At 43.3% G+C, this 15,967-nt stretch overlaps 1 protein-coding gene across 1 annotated transcript; it reads left to right on the plus strand.

Annotated features, from left to right (window-relative positions):
- Nucleotides 1-1,027: 1,027 nt before the first annotated feature.
- LOC126995339 (uncharacterized) lies at nt 1,028-4,200 on the plus strand. The gene is made up of 3 exons (XM_050854819.1): nt 1,028-1,701; nt 2,087-2,323; nt 3,254-4,200. The coding sequence occupies exons 1-3, from the start codon at nt 1,103-1,105 to the stop codon at nt 3,909-3,911; spliced, it is 1,494 nt and encodes a 497-aa protein (XP_050710776.1). The 5' UTR covers nt 1,028-1,102; the 3' UTR covers nt 3,912-4,200.
- The last annotated feature ends 11,767 nt before the right edge of the window (nt 4,201-15,967 follow it).

A 15,967-nucleotide genomic window follows, 5' to 3' on the forward strand; every position in this document is an offset into this window, starting at 1 on the left:
TTTTCAGTTCCTTGTGCTCCCTGTATAGCTCTATGGCTGTGAGACATGGACACTAAATAGGGACTTAGAGAGGCCTTTGGTAATACATGCCTACGCAGAATCATAGAATACCGCTGGAAGGACTGTGTCAAACCAGCGACTACTCCGTGACACTGATTCGACATATATTACCCGCATAGTTCGTCATATATATATATATATATATATATATATATATATATATATATATATATATATATATATATATATATATATATATATATATATATATATATATATATATATATATATATATATATATATATATATATATATATATATATATATATATATATATATATATATATATATATATATATATATATATATATATATATATATATATATATATATATATATATATATATATATATATATATATATATATATATATATATATATATATATATATATATATATATATATATATATATATATATATATATATATATATATATATATATATATATATATATATATATATATATATATATATATATATATATATATATATATATATATATATATATATATATATATATATATATATATATATATATATATATATATATATATATATATTTATACACAGCCGCGCCTCCCTCTCTTCTTACTCATCAAACGCGCCGCCTCTAACGTTGTGTCCACTCCCATCAGATAACGTCAACATTCTAGCATCTCTCGAAAATATCCTGACGCTCTCTGAGACTCAGTTGTAGCGGCCGACTGATTGTCCTGCAAGGCACATGAATTATCAGCAGTCGCTGAGCAACCTTCTCTCGCGTAGGTCGCCTTGCCACTTAGTGTGCCACTTAGCGTGCGAGGTGCTCCATCGTTTATAGGGGAAAGGTCCGAGTTATATACAAACTTATATATATATATATATATATATATATATATATATATATATATATATATATATATATATATATATATATAGTATATATTATCTATATAATATTTTTTTTAAGGATGCCCATGCTATAGGATCCATGAAAACACTCAAGGCATGAAGTGAAGTGATCCCCCCGTGCTTCGCCTCAGCGCCAGGACAGCTGTGAACATGTATTTCCCCAGGGGGTCAGTGGGCGATGTGTTCACGAGGGCGCTGCCCTGTGAACACGCAATATATTTCCGGGTGGCGCAGGTGTGGGCGTGGGTTATATGTGTATTAGGGAGCGCGGGCAACCTCCTCACCCTGGCCACTAGCGCCCACCAGCTGTGTCTGAAGGACAGGAGGAGGAGCCACGAGTCCGTCGAGCAGCGCCGTGGCATGCCCGCCATCAGGCTGGAGGCGGACACTCTGCTGCTGCTCCATCTCAGCCTCTGTGACTTTCTTTACTGTGCCGTCAATTTGCCCATAATCGCGGTCAACTACGAACTCGCTTTATCTGGCGCTCCCCCTTCCGAATACCCGAGTGAGCAGTTCTGCACCGTGACTGTCGTGTTCCGATACTTGAACGCCATCGTCGAGTGGATGACGCTGGGCCTGCTGGCAGTGGAGCGCTGCCTCGACATGGGCCGCGTCAGAACCAACCGAATATTTACTCCAACCAAGACGTGTGTCCTCCTGGCCAGCTGTTGGGGGGCTGCACTCCTTCTGCAAGTGGGCCCCATTGTTAAGGTGAGTGTGTGCAGTAGAGAGGATGCGCACAATCACAGGTGATAACCCGGGTGCCAAGGCTTTGTGCCAAAACTCAGCTCTCTGAGAGCCAATTCTGAGTCCCGCAATTAAGATTTAAGCCATTCACTGACTTGTCTCGTTAGCTAAAAGGAGTGCATTGTTGAGGTAGAGAGAGTTTGCATGCCTGGGGACGTGAGCACAAGGGAGTGCCAATGATGAACGAGCAACATCGTCTGTGGACATGCAATAATCATGAAATACGGTAAGTGACGAGGCGGCGTCAGTCAGTAGGAGGGCAGTCTTCCGCGGGTATGGATGAGTGTGTTTGAAGTAGCACTGACAGACTAAAATTCATCCATAACATAAAATGACAAACAATTAAGTTTCATGCTGTATGGCAATAATAATAAATTCATAATTCCATTTGTCCTCTCCTAACACCTGCCACCATCCTCGCCACCGTTGCCGCCGCCTCCACCACCCTCAGGATCAGTACTACTTCGACAACAAGACCTACAAGTGTGACATGAAGAACGGCAAGGGCAAGATATTTTTCTACACGCTGGAGACGCCGTTGCCGTGCTGCCTCATGCTGACGGGCGCCGCCAGCATCATCTGGCAGGTGTGGAGCAACAAGCGGCGCCTCATCGCGGCTGACATGTAAGTAACTTGCATCAGACAGATGTGAGAGGGAGGTGCTAAGTTTATCGCCGCATTGATTAAGGACGTATTCGTGTTCCTGCTTCTTGATTACTTATCGTCAACATGCGCGGCTCACACCTTGTGGTGGCCAGTGACAAAAACACGCTCGCTGCGTGAATCCGGAAACGAGTTTTAAGGATCCCCTAACCTCGTTTTTATTCTTTGTTTGTTTCTATGTGTTGATGTCCACGTGTTAGTCACAGAAGTCAAAGGGGACGTTAAAGAACCTCTTGAGTATTGCACTAACCATGATGGTTTCAGTTTGCACTAATTTTCATGGTAGTATATTCTTATTTGATGATGGATGACGCGACATTTCACATAAAAAAACTCATGCCTCTACGCATTCTCTTACTGTGGGAGTCACTTCAAAATTGCCAAGTTGAAGTAACATTTTGGTAAAAACATTGTATATGGTTAGGTTATAGCTGATTACATCTTTGTTTGAATATTTAAATCAACGTTTACCGTGCTCCCTCCCTTTGCGGGCACTTTACACGCCACAGCAAGATGGACAACCACTGCCCCAAGAAAAGGCGATGATAAGAACATTTATACAAGTTCATGAACGCTCTGTATATACAAAGTAACCAAGCAGTGCGGACGCGAACACGAGCGGCGGTGCTATGACGCATTGTGAAATGTGGTCAGTAAAAATGTGTGTGTGTGTGTGTGTGTGTGTGTGTGAGAGAGAGAGAGAGAGAGAGAGAGAGAGAGAGAGAGAGAGAGAGAGAGAGAGAGAGTGTGTCTGTGAGTGTCTGTGTGTATTTGTGTGTGTGTGTGTGTGTGTGTGTGTGTGTGTGTGTCCTGACTGAACAACTATTTTCATCATACAGCTGCACGGGTCAACACTACCACCACAACCTCCTCCTCTTCCTCCTCCGTCAGGCCCCGAGAGTTGGTGGAAAAGCGAAGCAGATCAACGTGGCGGTCGACGGCGCTGGTGCTGTGCCTGCTGATTATTTTCCTACTGTGCGTCATCCCTAACGCTGTGTACAACGTCGTCAGCATCATCAACTCCAACGCGGCGGCCAACGCTCCCGCCGCCCTGATCACTTTCATGTTCTATTGGGTGCAGTACGGCATCAACTTCTTCTTCTACGGTGCTGGGAACAGTAACTTCCGGGAGGCTTACATACAGTTCCTGAAGGCGGTCGGGGAGGCACTGTGCTGTTGCTGCCGTCTGTCAGCCCCTTGGCGCCACAGAAGGCTTAGGACACTGACACCCTCACAGGACGTCTCAGCTTTGCCAGGGTACATCTTCTTCCTCTCTGCTCCCGACGTCAATGTTATAGACACGTCGGAAGCAACTCGAACCACACCGGAGGGTGACGAAAACGATTGGAACACTTCATTGGACCAAATCACGTCTGGTCTCAGCGTTGGGTGCTTCAAACTCTCCTCCTTCTCCTCCTCTGCCTCATCTTTCTCCTCCTCTTCCTCCTCCTTCCCCTTTCCCTCCCGCACAGTGTCCCTTACTTCCTCAGCCTCCTGGGACTCGTCGAGCACCCTTGTGACGTGCGTTTCAATGAGTGAATTCCTGTAGGCCGCGGCACCCACAGAAAGGAAGGAGTGTGTGACCAAGGCATTTATTTTCATAGTCATTTGTACGCTGAACTGTTTTAGTTATTGTGTAGGTTTGTTGGGTCTTGGTGAGCGGATGAACACATTACCATGATTAGTTGGTAGTGTAAACTCTCTTAGGGAACCACTCGTTACAACATGAATTAAAAAGAATATCCGTAAATACTACGCATCTTATAATTCTGCCTATTGTAATTTGTTACATTACTTGTTATTATTTATAGCATCATTATGATTATCATCATCATCATCTTCATTTTTATAAGTGTTGTTACTGCTACTGTGTATGCGGGTGTATTTGCTACCTCTGTCATACAGTATTTTGTTTTTACATTATGGAATCAAGCACCGTTTGAGGTATCTCATATCCTGAAGCAAGTGTTACCTTATCTATTTACTAAAGCTAATAGTCTATATATAATTTACCTTGAGCTCAACAGGCGCCACTGCAGTACCACTGATGACTGATTACATAGATAATCGGTCACGAAACTGGTAAACAGGAGGAGGCGTCAGAGCACGCGACGCTGTGACGCGAGTCCGTAGTTCCTGGAGCGCTGGAGGCGGACGCCACCTGACTCCTCCTCTCTGCGTCCAGTGTGTGCATGTATGTTCATCAGCGGTGCGAGTGTCTGTGGCTTGTTCCTCAGTGGACTAGGGTAAATGGGGCTATGTTAGCCATTTCACCTTAGGAACAATTTATATTTATTTAAATGTAAATTCAGTCCCTTTTTTTAAGTCAGTTGAGGAGCCATTTCTGTGTTTATTAATTTACTTAAGTGTCCTTGCTTTGTCTGAATGGTTGTGTATCACAAACTGTATTAGTAGTTTTAGTACTAAGACCCAGACATAATGGAACGTTAAAGTAGTCGCTCAAATTGAGGTTGAATGGTTAGCCCTAAACCTTACATTTTCTATATTATTTTCATACTAGAAAACTATAGAGGGCAGGCTATTTCATTATTACTCGACGTTTATAATGTCTCCGGTCATTCGATAAACTTGTATTCTTAGTTAGATTCGGATTAAAAGCACCGAACAAGATTCACTAACAGTACCGTGGGAAACGTGGGACTTATGGTTGCCACTTCTCAGATAAGAAGCTGACCTAGATCTTATATTCCTTTATTTGAGAGGCGCCGCAATATTTTTATTATATCCTCAACACTGAGCGGCATGCTCACAGACACATCAGTCTTCGTCGAGAGACCGACTTGGTCGGCATCAGGCGATAGTCGGTCTGTCGGCACCCTCTTTATGGGCAGTCACCCGACAAAGGCCCATGTTCTCTCCACGGAGGGACAAAATCTTTAAAGAACAACGACAGTAATGCGCTCAACATAACTGAGTACAATGTGTGCTCCCTCCTCAGGGTGTTTGGTTGTTAGCGTTGAAGGTTTGGGCCGAGGCCGCGGCGTGCTGGATGGGAGCCGTGAACCCTTCAACGTTGGTCTTGGTTGTGTGATGTGAGCTAACTCATGTTAAATGAATGTATACATGCGATGTAATCTAATAATAAAGTATAATTTCATATTTTCTATTCAATAAACAGCACAGCCAGATAATATTTCCAGTGTGTTGCTGGGAATTTGAAGATGCATACATTGATTTTATTGTAGATACATTTTACATGAGAACATAAAAATGTTCCTTATCTCGGGAGAAATCACATAATCTAAAAGTTATCTCTGAGTGTGTGCCTAGCGGTATTTTCTTTTAGAGTAACGTTTCCCCAGCCACTCTGTACCATACGCAATGTGAACGTATGAGGAGCCGCTTCAATGGCGCTAAGGGTTCCCTCCCACCACAGGCTCAGAGCACAAGCCGGACGGATATGTACGCCGCCGCCACGCATAGCTATAGCGGATGCTCCCATCTTTACATACCCTTAATATCACTGACGATGTTAATTTCTTTTCGGTATCAAATCCAGCGTTGGGGCAATCGTGTGGGGGTTAAGTAATCAAATATTTAATGAGCGCCTGCAGGCTGGAATACTGGATTTAGTTGATCTCTACCTACTCTCGAGAGTTGTGATAGCTGATGGCGGGAAGAAAGGGACAATCGAGGCAGAGGCTTCAGAGGGCACACTTGGGCCCATTCCATGCTACATCTATCTCTAGACTCTAGAGCTTCACTGAGGAATGACAACTGGTAGACCCAAGATTCCAGCACGGCCCCAGTACCCTCCGGAGTAATGCATGACTGAACCTTTTAACATGGAAATGGGTGAGCCAGACGTCAACCTGAATACTGATCTTGGAGGAGAGTGAGTAATTTATTTTTCTTATGTTAGTAAGTATAGAATTTCATCGACTGACGAGGTATAGACCGTGAGCCAGGAGGGGTCAACCTAGCTGGAAAGGTAACAAATTCTAACCCATATAGCAATGGTCCTTGTGTTTGCTAATGCATGAAAATTGAACTCTGCCGGGCCTGCAGTGGTGGACAAGGTCATGAGGTCATGTCAAAGTTGTAACCCCATAGCATTTATTAAGACCCTGACTTTGGTCCTGATATGAACATCACGGTAGAGATGGCAGGATGGTCGCAAATGACTCCAATGGACAAGACAAATAACTTATATTCCGACAAAATTTGGCTAATGTCAACGGTTTGGTCTGTAAAAATGGTCAAAGTTGTCTAATTGCCATAAAAAGATGCCATTTGCACCATATTTCTGAACTATGACCATTTTTACAGACCAAACCGTTAACATTAGCCAAATTTTGTCGGAATGTAAGTTGTTTGTCTTGTCCATTGGAGTCATTTGCGACCATCCTGCCATCTCTACCGTGATGTTCAGATCAGGACCAAAGTCAGGGTCTTAATAAATGCCATGGGGCTACAACTTTAACATGACCTCATGACCTTGTCCACCACTGCAGGCCCGGCAGACTTCAGTTTTCATACATGCATGACGAAATCTGGCCTTCCACATGCGAAATTAATAATTTTGTAGCTTATGAAGAAAATCATAACGTAAAGCCCTTTCCATCGTAGTCTGTTTTTTTCTAATAAATAAAGCATAGGTTTTGTATGGGTAATTTTGAAAATCAGAATTCTTTGTTTATATTAAGCACTTAACTAGTAGACAAATGGTTCGCAATATCTATAAGCAGAGGCAGCACGTGGAGTCTGCTGGTGCTGGTCACGTACCTCAAGTCCAGAATATAAAGTAAACAAGGATAAAATATAAACGATGGCACATACATTAAACTGCCAATGTCTGTCCGCCCCACTTCCCAGTACCCTCCGGTGTCTATGTTACTGCATTGTGGAGAATTGACTCCGCGCCTCCAAAATACGATATTACACCTCCATATTATAGTAAAGGGACGAAATACATGTCCCTCAACCATAATATGAAGGCCCAAGTACTTAAAAGTAAAGGAAAAGGCCTAATCCCCTTCCCCTAACGATCTTGAGGCACCCGTGGGAAATCGGGGGTTTTGGGTGGGGGAACATATTTAAACTACTCCAACCGAACTTTACATAACCTAACCCCCAAGATCGTTAGAGGAAGGGGATTAGGCCTTTTTCTTTACTTTTAAGTACTTGCGCCTTCATTTTATAGCTGAGGGACATGTATTTCGTCCTTTAACTATAATATGGAGGCGTGCGTAATTTCGTATTTTGGAGGCGCGGAGTCAATCTCCACAATTACCATAATTTCAATTTCATTTTTTTGTCAACTGGTATTTCCTATGTGTAGTTTAATTTAAAAGTACAAAAAACATGGTTCTTGTGAGGTTATCAAATCACTAATAACGGCCCGCCCCATAATACAATGATCCCAATTTGTCTCACATTATCAAATGAGAGATGAACATCTACTCTGGAGCCAAGGCGATGGTAGTTCATGACAGCCTGCCGAGGGTTCTGGGACACCGACCCTCGCTACACACCCTGCCCGTGCTCACTCACCAAGCCCACGGCAGCACCGAAAATGGCGAAGTACTACAGCAATGACTGTTTCATATACATGGTTCTTAGATTGCACGGTTACAGTATATACTATTGCTTGTTATAACAGTACATTGTCATTGCTAACTACAAAAGGGTCCATTACCCCTTTAAGTGGACATATTACCCTTGAAGAAGTAATTAGGATACCTACTGATGGAGAACCCTTGGCCTAACCTATCTATGTAAAGAGTTGGTTGACATCCCATATTAACTAACCAGTGTGCTGAGGGATTAAATTACAACTATGTATGTTTAGGTGGTCCCGTGCCCCATGACACATAACTTGCTTTTTCATAATAGCCTATTAGTGAAATAAGTATATTTCCTCTTAAATCAAGGTCTGCTATTTTCTTGGCATGTTCTCTTCACCCTTTAAAGCTCGCAAAAACAGTGAACAATAACAATGACACCTCAAACTAAGCTTTCCTCACACACACAACATTCAAACGTAACTTCCCTCCATGGCGTCACCCCCGGCGCCCAGGCCCTCCACAGCTCCTCTCCTCCCCGGCCACAGGTATGAGTGGTCCGGAGTTTCCCCGTCTCTGCTTGGACACGGAAGCACAAAGTAGCCGCGGCAGTTCTTGTTTGTCCGAGACTCGCCACAGTAAGCCATGACCAAGGGTTTTCACATCACCCTCCCACACTCGCCCGCCCAACGGAAAGACGAATGGACACAAGGCACCTGGGCCTGGCGCGGCGCCCGCCACCTGAGGCAGCACCGTTGTGACGTCACTGTAAACAATTGTACCTCACTTTGTTACCTTCGATTCGGACATTGTGAATAATTACTTTCAAGCAATGCAGTTATTTCAATAAAATGTATTAGTAGACAAATATTATGAAAGAACTGCCTCATTGGTGCAAGTGGCAGCAAACATAACGCTCATTATAGGTGACCTCGTACTCACGCTGACCAAGTGTTGTACATTGTTCATACATACATATGCTGGACTCGTGATCGCCAGACAGTACCCTTCTTGGTAGCTTATGGCTGTGGAGGGAGGAGCTATAAGCTCAATTGACATTTATTCGTGGGACAAGTGCAATCTGAAAATGGCCCAACATTCAGAATGGTGCTGCCAACCTTTCAGAAGCACTGTGTTTAGATTAACGTGGCTGAATCACTCTTCATGGTCCGATCAGAGGAACGCCTGCAATGCTACACAACCAGATGGAATATTTGCCATTCACTCAGAAATATAAGAAAATGGACATGGAATTATTCAGCCCACGGGGCACTGCATGGAAATATTGGCTGAGAGCCGCAGCCACGCCTGCTCACCCAGGCGGAAGGATCCAGTCTCCACTTTTCAAATAAGAATTCGAATAAGTAAGTCTCGAATGGTCATCGCGGTCCGCACTTTAAAAAAAAACTGCTAATCTAAAAAGTTGAAAACAATTAATCTTTCTGGTATGGATTCACCTAATTATTCACTTCTTTGACTCGTTAATCTTTTCTCGCCTCGTTTACCGCAGGAAAAGTGGCTTGAATCGAATTACAAAAACTACGGTTGTGTTTTGTGTGACGAATACGATTTTTCACATAACGTTCCAGAAAGATGGATGTCACACACACACACACACACACACACACACACCGTACCGAACCTCTATCTGTATACCTCTTGGCGGCTTAGGACAAGAAGACGTAAGAGTTTGGTTTGGGTTTTGCATTATTTTGAAATACGGAACCTTAAGTTTGGGAAATACTCTAAGAAGATATATTAAATCATATTTTTTCTTACATGGCAGGGGAATTCAGGAACACCTAACGAGACACTTTGCTTTTAAATGTATCTAACTCGTATATTTTCATCCTCACGGCTGCCATAACTAAATAAACCGTATAACATTTCATCGTAAAAAAAAAAAGGGCTTCAGGAATATTTTAATGTCATTCTTTTCTCTCGGTTATATTTGTGAATCCTCTTTTAATGTTTGTGTCATCGATCTTTCTCTTCTTCTTCTTCTTCTTCCTCCTCCTCTCCTCCTCCTCCTCCTCCTCCTCCTCCTCCTCCTCCTTCTTCTCCTTCTTCTCCTCCTCCTCCTCCTCTTAATTCCTCCTCCTCCTTCTCCTCCTCCTCCAACTCTTCCTCATCCTCCTCCTGCTCCCACTTCTCTTTTCCCCCTCCTTTTGGAAGTCCGTTGAGGAGGGGAAGAGATTATTGCCACGGCGAATTGTAAAGCCATCCAAAAGGCCTTGATAAGACTATTCAATGGTCTGAAAAGTGACAGATGTCTTTCAACCTCGTAAAGCGCAAAGCCGTTCACTGTGGAGACAAAAATAGTAACATTAAGTACGTCATTCCCGGGAAGGATCTGCAAGTCGTATGTGGAGAATCGGATCTTGGGGTCACTACTCTACTAGCAGTGCCGTCAAGCATACTAAACAATGAGTCTGTCTGCATAGCGCTAATCCCATGATCAGGTTTATCACGTGTTTACTCTAAGGAGAAACTTTGTGTGTAAGATAACTAGATTTGCCCGAGAACATGTCAGCAGTAACGCGAGTTTGACCATATCTAAGACAGTCTTCATTTTTTTTACTATATTTGACAATCTACAAATTCAGAGAGTCAGAAAACCTTTAAAGGCTCACCATTTGTGGATCGCTAAGCTCCCCAGTAGTAGTAGTAGTAGTAGTGGTAGTAGTAGTAGTAGTAGTAGTAGTAGTAGTAGTAGTAGTATGTTAGATCGCCAGTCGTCACTCAAAAATAATCTTCTTTACATCCTCACAAGTGTCCTTACGAGAGTGATATCAAGCCCTTTGTATTGTTAAAGAGTCACACTTTACAATGAATGAGCGGTGAATTCTTAGAGTGTTCGATTATAAGCGGAAAAAGATTATGAAAAGGAAAAAACAAAAGTGCTAAGTATGTCGAGTGTGAGCAAAACAGCAGTTCTACCTCCTCGCCCTCGCCCAGCTCTTATCAGCCACATTACGCAGCGGCAGCCCGACAAGATAACTCCATTGACGTGTTTGATTATTCTCCTCGTTACTGTCCACGCTCGTCAAGTGCTAGCCGTCGCGAGTTCCTGGGAGACAGAGCGGACTTAGCGGAAGACTATCGTACACCACCACAGAGTTAGGTACGCTAGCTCCTTAATCGTGGAAGCCTGTCTGCCCACCCTCGCCTGTATACTTTTGTTATTGGACTCATATTAGTAATTGTTAGTTATTTAATTCGAAAGAGATAGCCTACTGTAATACGTTGTGAAGGCCGTGAGCTTTTTTTTCTTTCTTTCTTTTTTTTTTACTTATCTGGCGTTGACGTGAATCGGAGGGTTTTTTTTCTTCAGCTTTTATCTTCCACACACACAAAAAAAAAAATAACTGCGCTCCTACGAAGTTTCAAGACCTGAACTGTTATGTAGAAATTGATTGTGATTGAGTTTATTTTGTTATATTTATTCATTTATTTATTTTTGTCACTGAGATGCTGACTTGAAGCTTCGCCGCGTCGCTCTAACATATATAGGAGGCGGAAAAGCTCTCGTCGGTTCTCACTCACCCTTGGCCAGCGCTGTTGCCAACCTCCCTTCATGCTCCCTCCTTACTTCAGACAGCCACAGCAGTCCTCTTCTTCCTCAAGCTCTATCATACCTTCACAGAAACTCCATGATTACCTTCCACCTAAAGAAAAATCCATTCGCTATATCTATCACCAACAGATAAATACATTCGCTCTATTTACCTTTCACCTACAGAATAATCATTGGCTATATATTCCTTCCACCTAAAGAAAAGTCATTCGCTATACCTCCCTTCCACCTACAGAAAATAGGCCGTCTCTTGAATCCCCGTTTTTGCAATCTCTTCAATTTCTTCACTGTGTTTTATTCCCTTCTCCTCCTCCTCTTTTGACAACTTTTCATTATTCTTTTTTATCTTTTTATTGTTTATTACTATTTTTTATTTTATTTATTTATTTATTTTTTATTCCCTCCTTCTCCTCCTCTTTTTGCAACATTTCATTTCCCTTGTTCTCTCTCTCCTCCTCCTTTTCCTTCCCCATTTCCTCTGTCTTCTGCCTCGCCTCCATGTCCACCTCATCCTTCCCTCTTTCCTCCTTCTCCTCTCCATCCTCCTTCCATGAGGTCCACCTTCCACTCCCCCTCCCTCTCTCCCTCTCCACATAATTATCTGCATCTCATTTCTGATACGGGATGCGCTGACGTGAAAGCTCTCTCTCTCTCTCTCTCTCTCTCTCTCTCTCTCTCTCTCTCTCTCTCTCTCTCTCTCTCTCTCTCTCTCTCTCTCTCTCTCTCTCTCTCTCTCTCTCTCTCTCTCTCTCTCTCTCTCTCTCTCTCTCTCTCTCTCTCTCTCTCCATGTCTGCATCTCATTCTCTCTCTCTCTCTCTCTCTCTCTCTCTCTCTCTCTCTCTCTCTCTCTCTCTCCACACACACACACACACTATGGTCTAATCTAAGATATTTATTTTCAATTACGTGAGAAGAGGTGTCCTGATACCTTTCTCTTGAATGAGTTCAAGTCGTAGGCAGGAGGAAATACAGATAAAGGAAGATCGTTCCATGCAGAGATTACCAGCGTGAGGGATGAAAGAGTGAAGATGCTGGTTAACTCGTGCGTAAGGGATTTGGAAAGTAAAAGGATGAGCTTGAGTAGACAGTCGTGTGCGGCGGTCTAACAGAAAGTAGTGTTAGCTTACTTGTCGTGTATGATCTTCCTTCAATCCAAGTAAAATTCCATTGTAGTTTTTCTACACTACATGGTATTCTTTCCTTTCATGCCAGCCTCGGCTGGAGGGACTGGTGGGAGGGGAGGAGCCTTCATCTTTGCTGTCCTGTGTCTCTGACTCGTAGATTAGAGTAGATGGTAGCAACAACAAACACCCTAGTTAGGACCAAGAGGTATGTTGCTGTTTGGTTTTCCTTTGTACTTTGTACTTTGTACTTTATCTTTCTTTGTTTACCGTTGATGAAGTTTCAGGCCCTGCGCCGCCGCTGATGCAGAGCTCTCGAGGGCCGTCAACAATTACAATGTTAGCCTCAATAATAGTCTTCAATGCACTTATTCTCAAACATCGTAGTGAGTGAGTGAGTGTCTTAATTGGTTTCACGAATAAATCACAAATATCCATTGGTTCAGTTTTCATGTCTGATACTTTCGTTATAGTTTCACAATTTAACATCCAACGATCATTTTCACCACACTGAGCATTCATCACACACAATTTATCTTTGAGTACAAGCACTAATTAATAGCCATGATCGGTCATGTTACGAATTCTTTCAATTTCAGTCTGGAGAACTACACAACACTGGTCATTCGCTGTGTGGTTGATTTCAGACTTCTTGTACCTCTTGTTCACTCTACTCCTTACGTCTCCTCCTTTATCTCTTCCTCTCCACTATTATCTTTCTTCCCTTTTATCTTTACTTTTTCCTGTTTCTCCTTTATCTCTTTTCCTCCCCTTTTATCTTCCTTTGCCTTATTAACTCTACTCCTTTTATTTATTTATTCGCTATCTTTCCCCCTTCCCCTTTATCTTTTTCTGCCCCTCCCTGCCGCCGCCTCTCATTCTCCTGACAACGATAATGGGCTTGTCTGTTACGCCCTGACGGCAGTGAGATGTTCTCTCTCTCTCTCTCTCTCTCTCTCTCTCTCTCTCTCTCTCTCTCTCTCTCTCTCTCTCTCTCTCTCTCTCTCTCTCTCTCTCTCTCTCTCTCTCTCTCTCTCTCTCTCTCTCTCTCTCTCTCTCTCTCTCTCTCTCTCTCTCTCTCTCTCTCTCTCTCTCTCTCTCTCTCACACACACACACACACACACACACACCGGGGTCACTGGCTCATGAGGGTGCCTGCTGTGGCGGTGTTCGGTCACGTGGCTCAGTCTGCTGGAGGCGATACGGTTCGATGACGTCACTGATAGCGGTTCGTGTTGATAAACTGTTTTTGTTTACTAATATTAAGCGCACTAACGAATAAGGTATTACTTCTGTGGCGATAAGAGCACTGGTTGCCTTTCATTAGTTGTTCAATACTGCACTAGGTAATTTAGTCTGTGCATGTCATTTGAGGTTGTTTGCACATTATAGAAGGAATATGAACAGTGCTGTCTGCTCTTATATGTCTCTAAAGGACACTGCTAAAACGCTATATCATTCTGGCCTTAGAAATGACATGGGTCACCTTTTACGGCGCCACGTCTTTAGTCCACGGGTCCTTTGATACGGTTCACAGGTTCCCTTCGAGAGGCCATGCCAGCATCCCAGGACCAGCGGCCGAATGAGTCTACGGAAAGCCACCGAACGGTAAGAACTCATCGTCCTGTCAGGGGTAAGTAGGTAGATAAATTGGTAGGTAGGTAGGTAGGTAGGTATATAGGTGGGTAGGTCGGTAAGTAGGTAGGGTCAGGTATGGAGTCTGGGGTGGACTCCTCAGACATCATCTTGCATCTGTGCCGCTCAGACTCATTGCCTCCTAACCTGCCTCAGCACAAGCTTTTCTCCAATACATAAGAATGGTAGTATTTGAAATTCAAGCAAGAAACAACAGGAAAATATCAAGAGCAAACTTCCATGCCTCGATGTAAATTTACGGTCGTTTCCTCCCGTCAGCCAAGTAAAAGGAAAGATGCTCCATCCAGCCTTAACTCAGATGGCTCCTGAACGTGTCTGCACAGCTGGGGAAAGAGGGGGAACGAGGGCTGACAGTCAAAGAACGGAGGTGCCGAGGTTGCAGGCCCACCTAAGCCTCACCTTTCCTCTATCAGATAGTTATATATTGATTTCATACCTTTTTTATTTCCCGGGGCACCAGTCGTCAATAAGGCAACCAACAATGCTTAAATAATTATTTTCCTATATTTAGTATAATACATAAAAGTATATAACATCTATACATATTGCGACGGAATTGATTTCATTGAACTGATACGTGTCCGAAGAGATCTTAACGCTAAACATAATAACACGAAGCCGGCGGACATTTGAACTTAAAGATCGCTGTGTCGAGAATCGGCGGACGTGTGAACCTGCTGTGCGCCGACACCCTGTGGCGAGCGCTGCGTCCTTGGGCGACACTTGGATGAGGGAACTTAACTTTACACAAAAGACACGTCACAACCACTGTGCACTTATGACTATATGCACTCCTACCTGTTCACGACAAGACACTTAAACTTGCTTACTTTTTACATTTAGCTGTATATGTATGGGCTTCCTCATATACCTAGTCCTGCATACGCAATTATGAAAGAACTTGCTTCTCATCCTCAGGCTAACAACTCACCGAGACGACGTTGCAATATTGGTACCGAGACCGAGGCTCACCACAGATCCACTACTATCAGTTAGGGGAGCATTTGGGCGGCCCGAACGCGGTGCCACAGTAGGAACGCAGCCCAAAAACAGTAGAATCCTATGCCTCAAAACAGGCACCCACGACAAAGCTCCTTGCCTATCATAAGTTATAAAGACAAATTACTTACTGGACGTGTATGGGGAGCCTGAATGGATTGACTGGGTAGGGTCGAGGAGGAGAAAATCCTGTTCTTGCCTTTTTTTATGTACGCGTATGTGTATAAAACAAGTAAGGGAGAGTAGAGTTGCGTACCCCTAAATGCAGAAGAAAATCTGACTGGTAACATTGCATACACTAGATCCCCAACCCACACGATCACTAGTTGGTACATGGAACAGTGTCTAATTAATTAAGGCACTTTTATAGCCTGGCCGACTGAAGGACAAAATAATAGTTAATGGCACAAGGCTGAGGTTTTCATCAAATAGTTAACATGTTACTCACAAGACACCGCATATTTCTTTCATCTAAACGTTACACTCTAAAAATTTACCATAGAGTATAAGACATGAACACCAAGGCAAGTCAGGTGCATATGACTTGTGATGGGTGCAGGTGATTTCAGGAAGGGAGGTTGGAAGAGATGAAGGAGGAGGAGAGAGGAAAAGAAAGAGCAGGTGGTAGAGGAAGGAAGTGAGTAAGAGATGCTGGAGATAAAAGGGACACGAAAGGGACACGGAGGAAAGTGGGTGGCGAGGAGGGAAACAGATTGAAAACGTGA

Source organism: Eriocheir sinensis, chromosome 8 (assembly GCF_024679095.1).
Source record: "Eriocheir sinensis breed Jianghai 21 chromosome 8, ASM2467909v1, whole genome shotgun sequence".
Taxonomy (NCBI): domain Eukaryota; kingdom Metazoa; phylum Arthropoda; class Malacostraca; order Decapoda; family Varunidae; genus Eriocheir; species Eriocheir sinensis.

Excerpts from the sequence above, each read along its gene's own strand:
- LOC126995339 (XM_050854819.1), top strand. The coding sequence starts at position 1,103 with ATGTATTTCCCCAGGGGGTCAGTGGGCGATGTGTTCACGAGGGCGCTG. Across the intron at positions 1,702-2,086 it reads GAGGATGCGCACAATCACAG|TTTGTCCTCTCCTAACACCT; the intron begins GTGATAACCCGG and ends TTCATAATTCCA. Across the intron at positions 2,324-3,253 it reads CGCCTCATCGCGGCTGACAT|GCCCCGAGAGTTGGTGGAAA; the intron begins GTAAGTAACTTG and ends CTCCTCCGTCAG.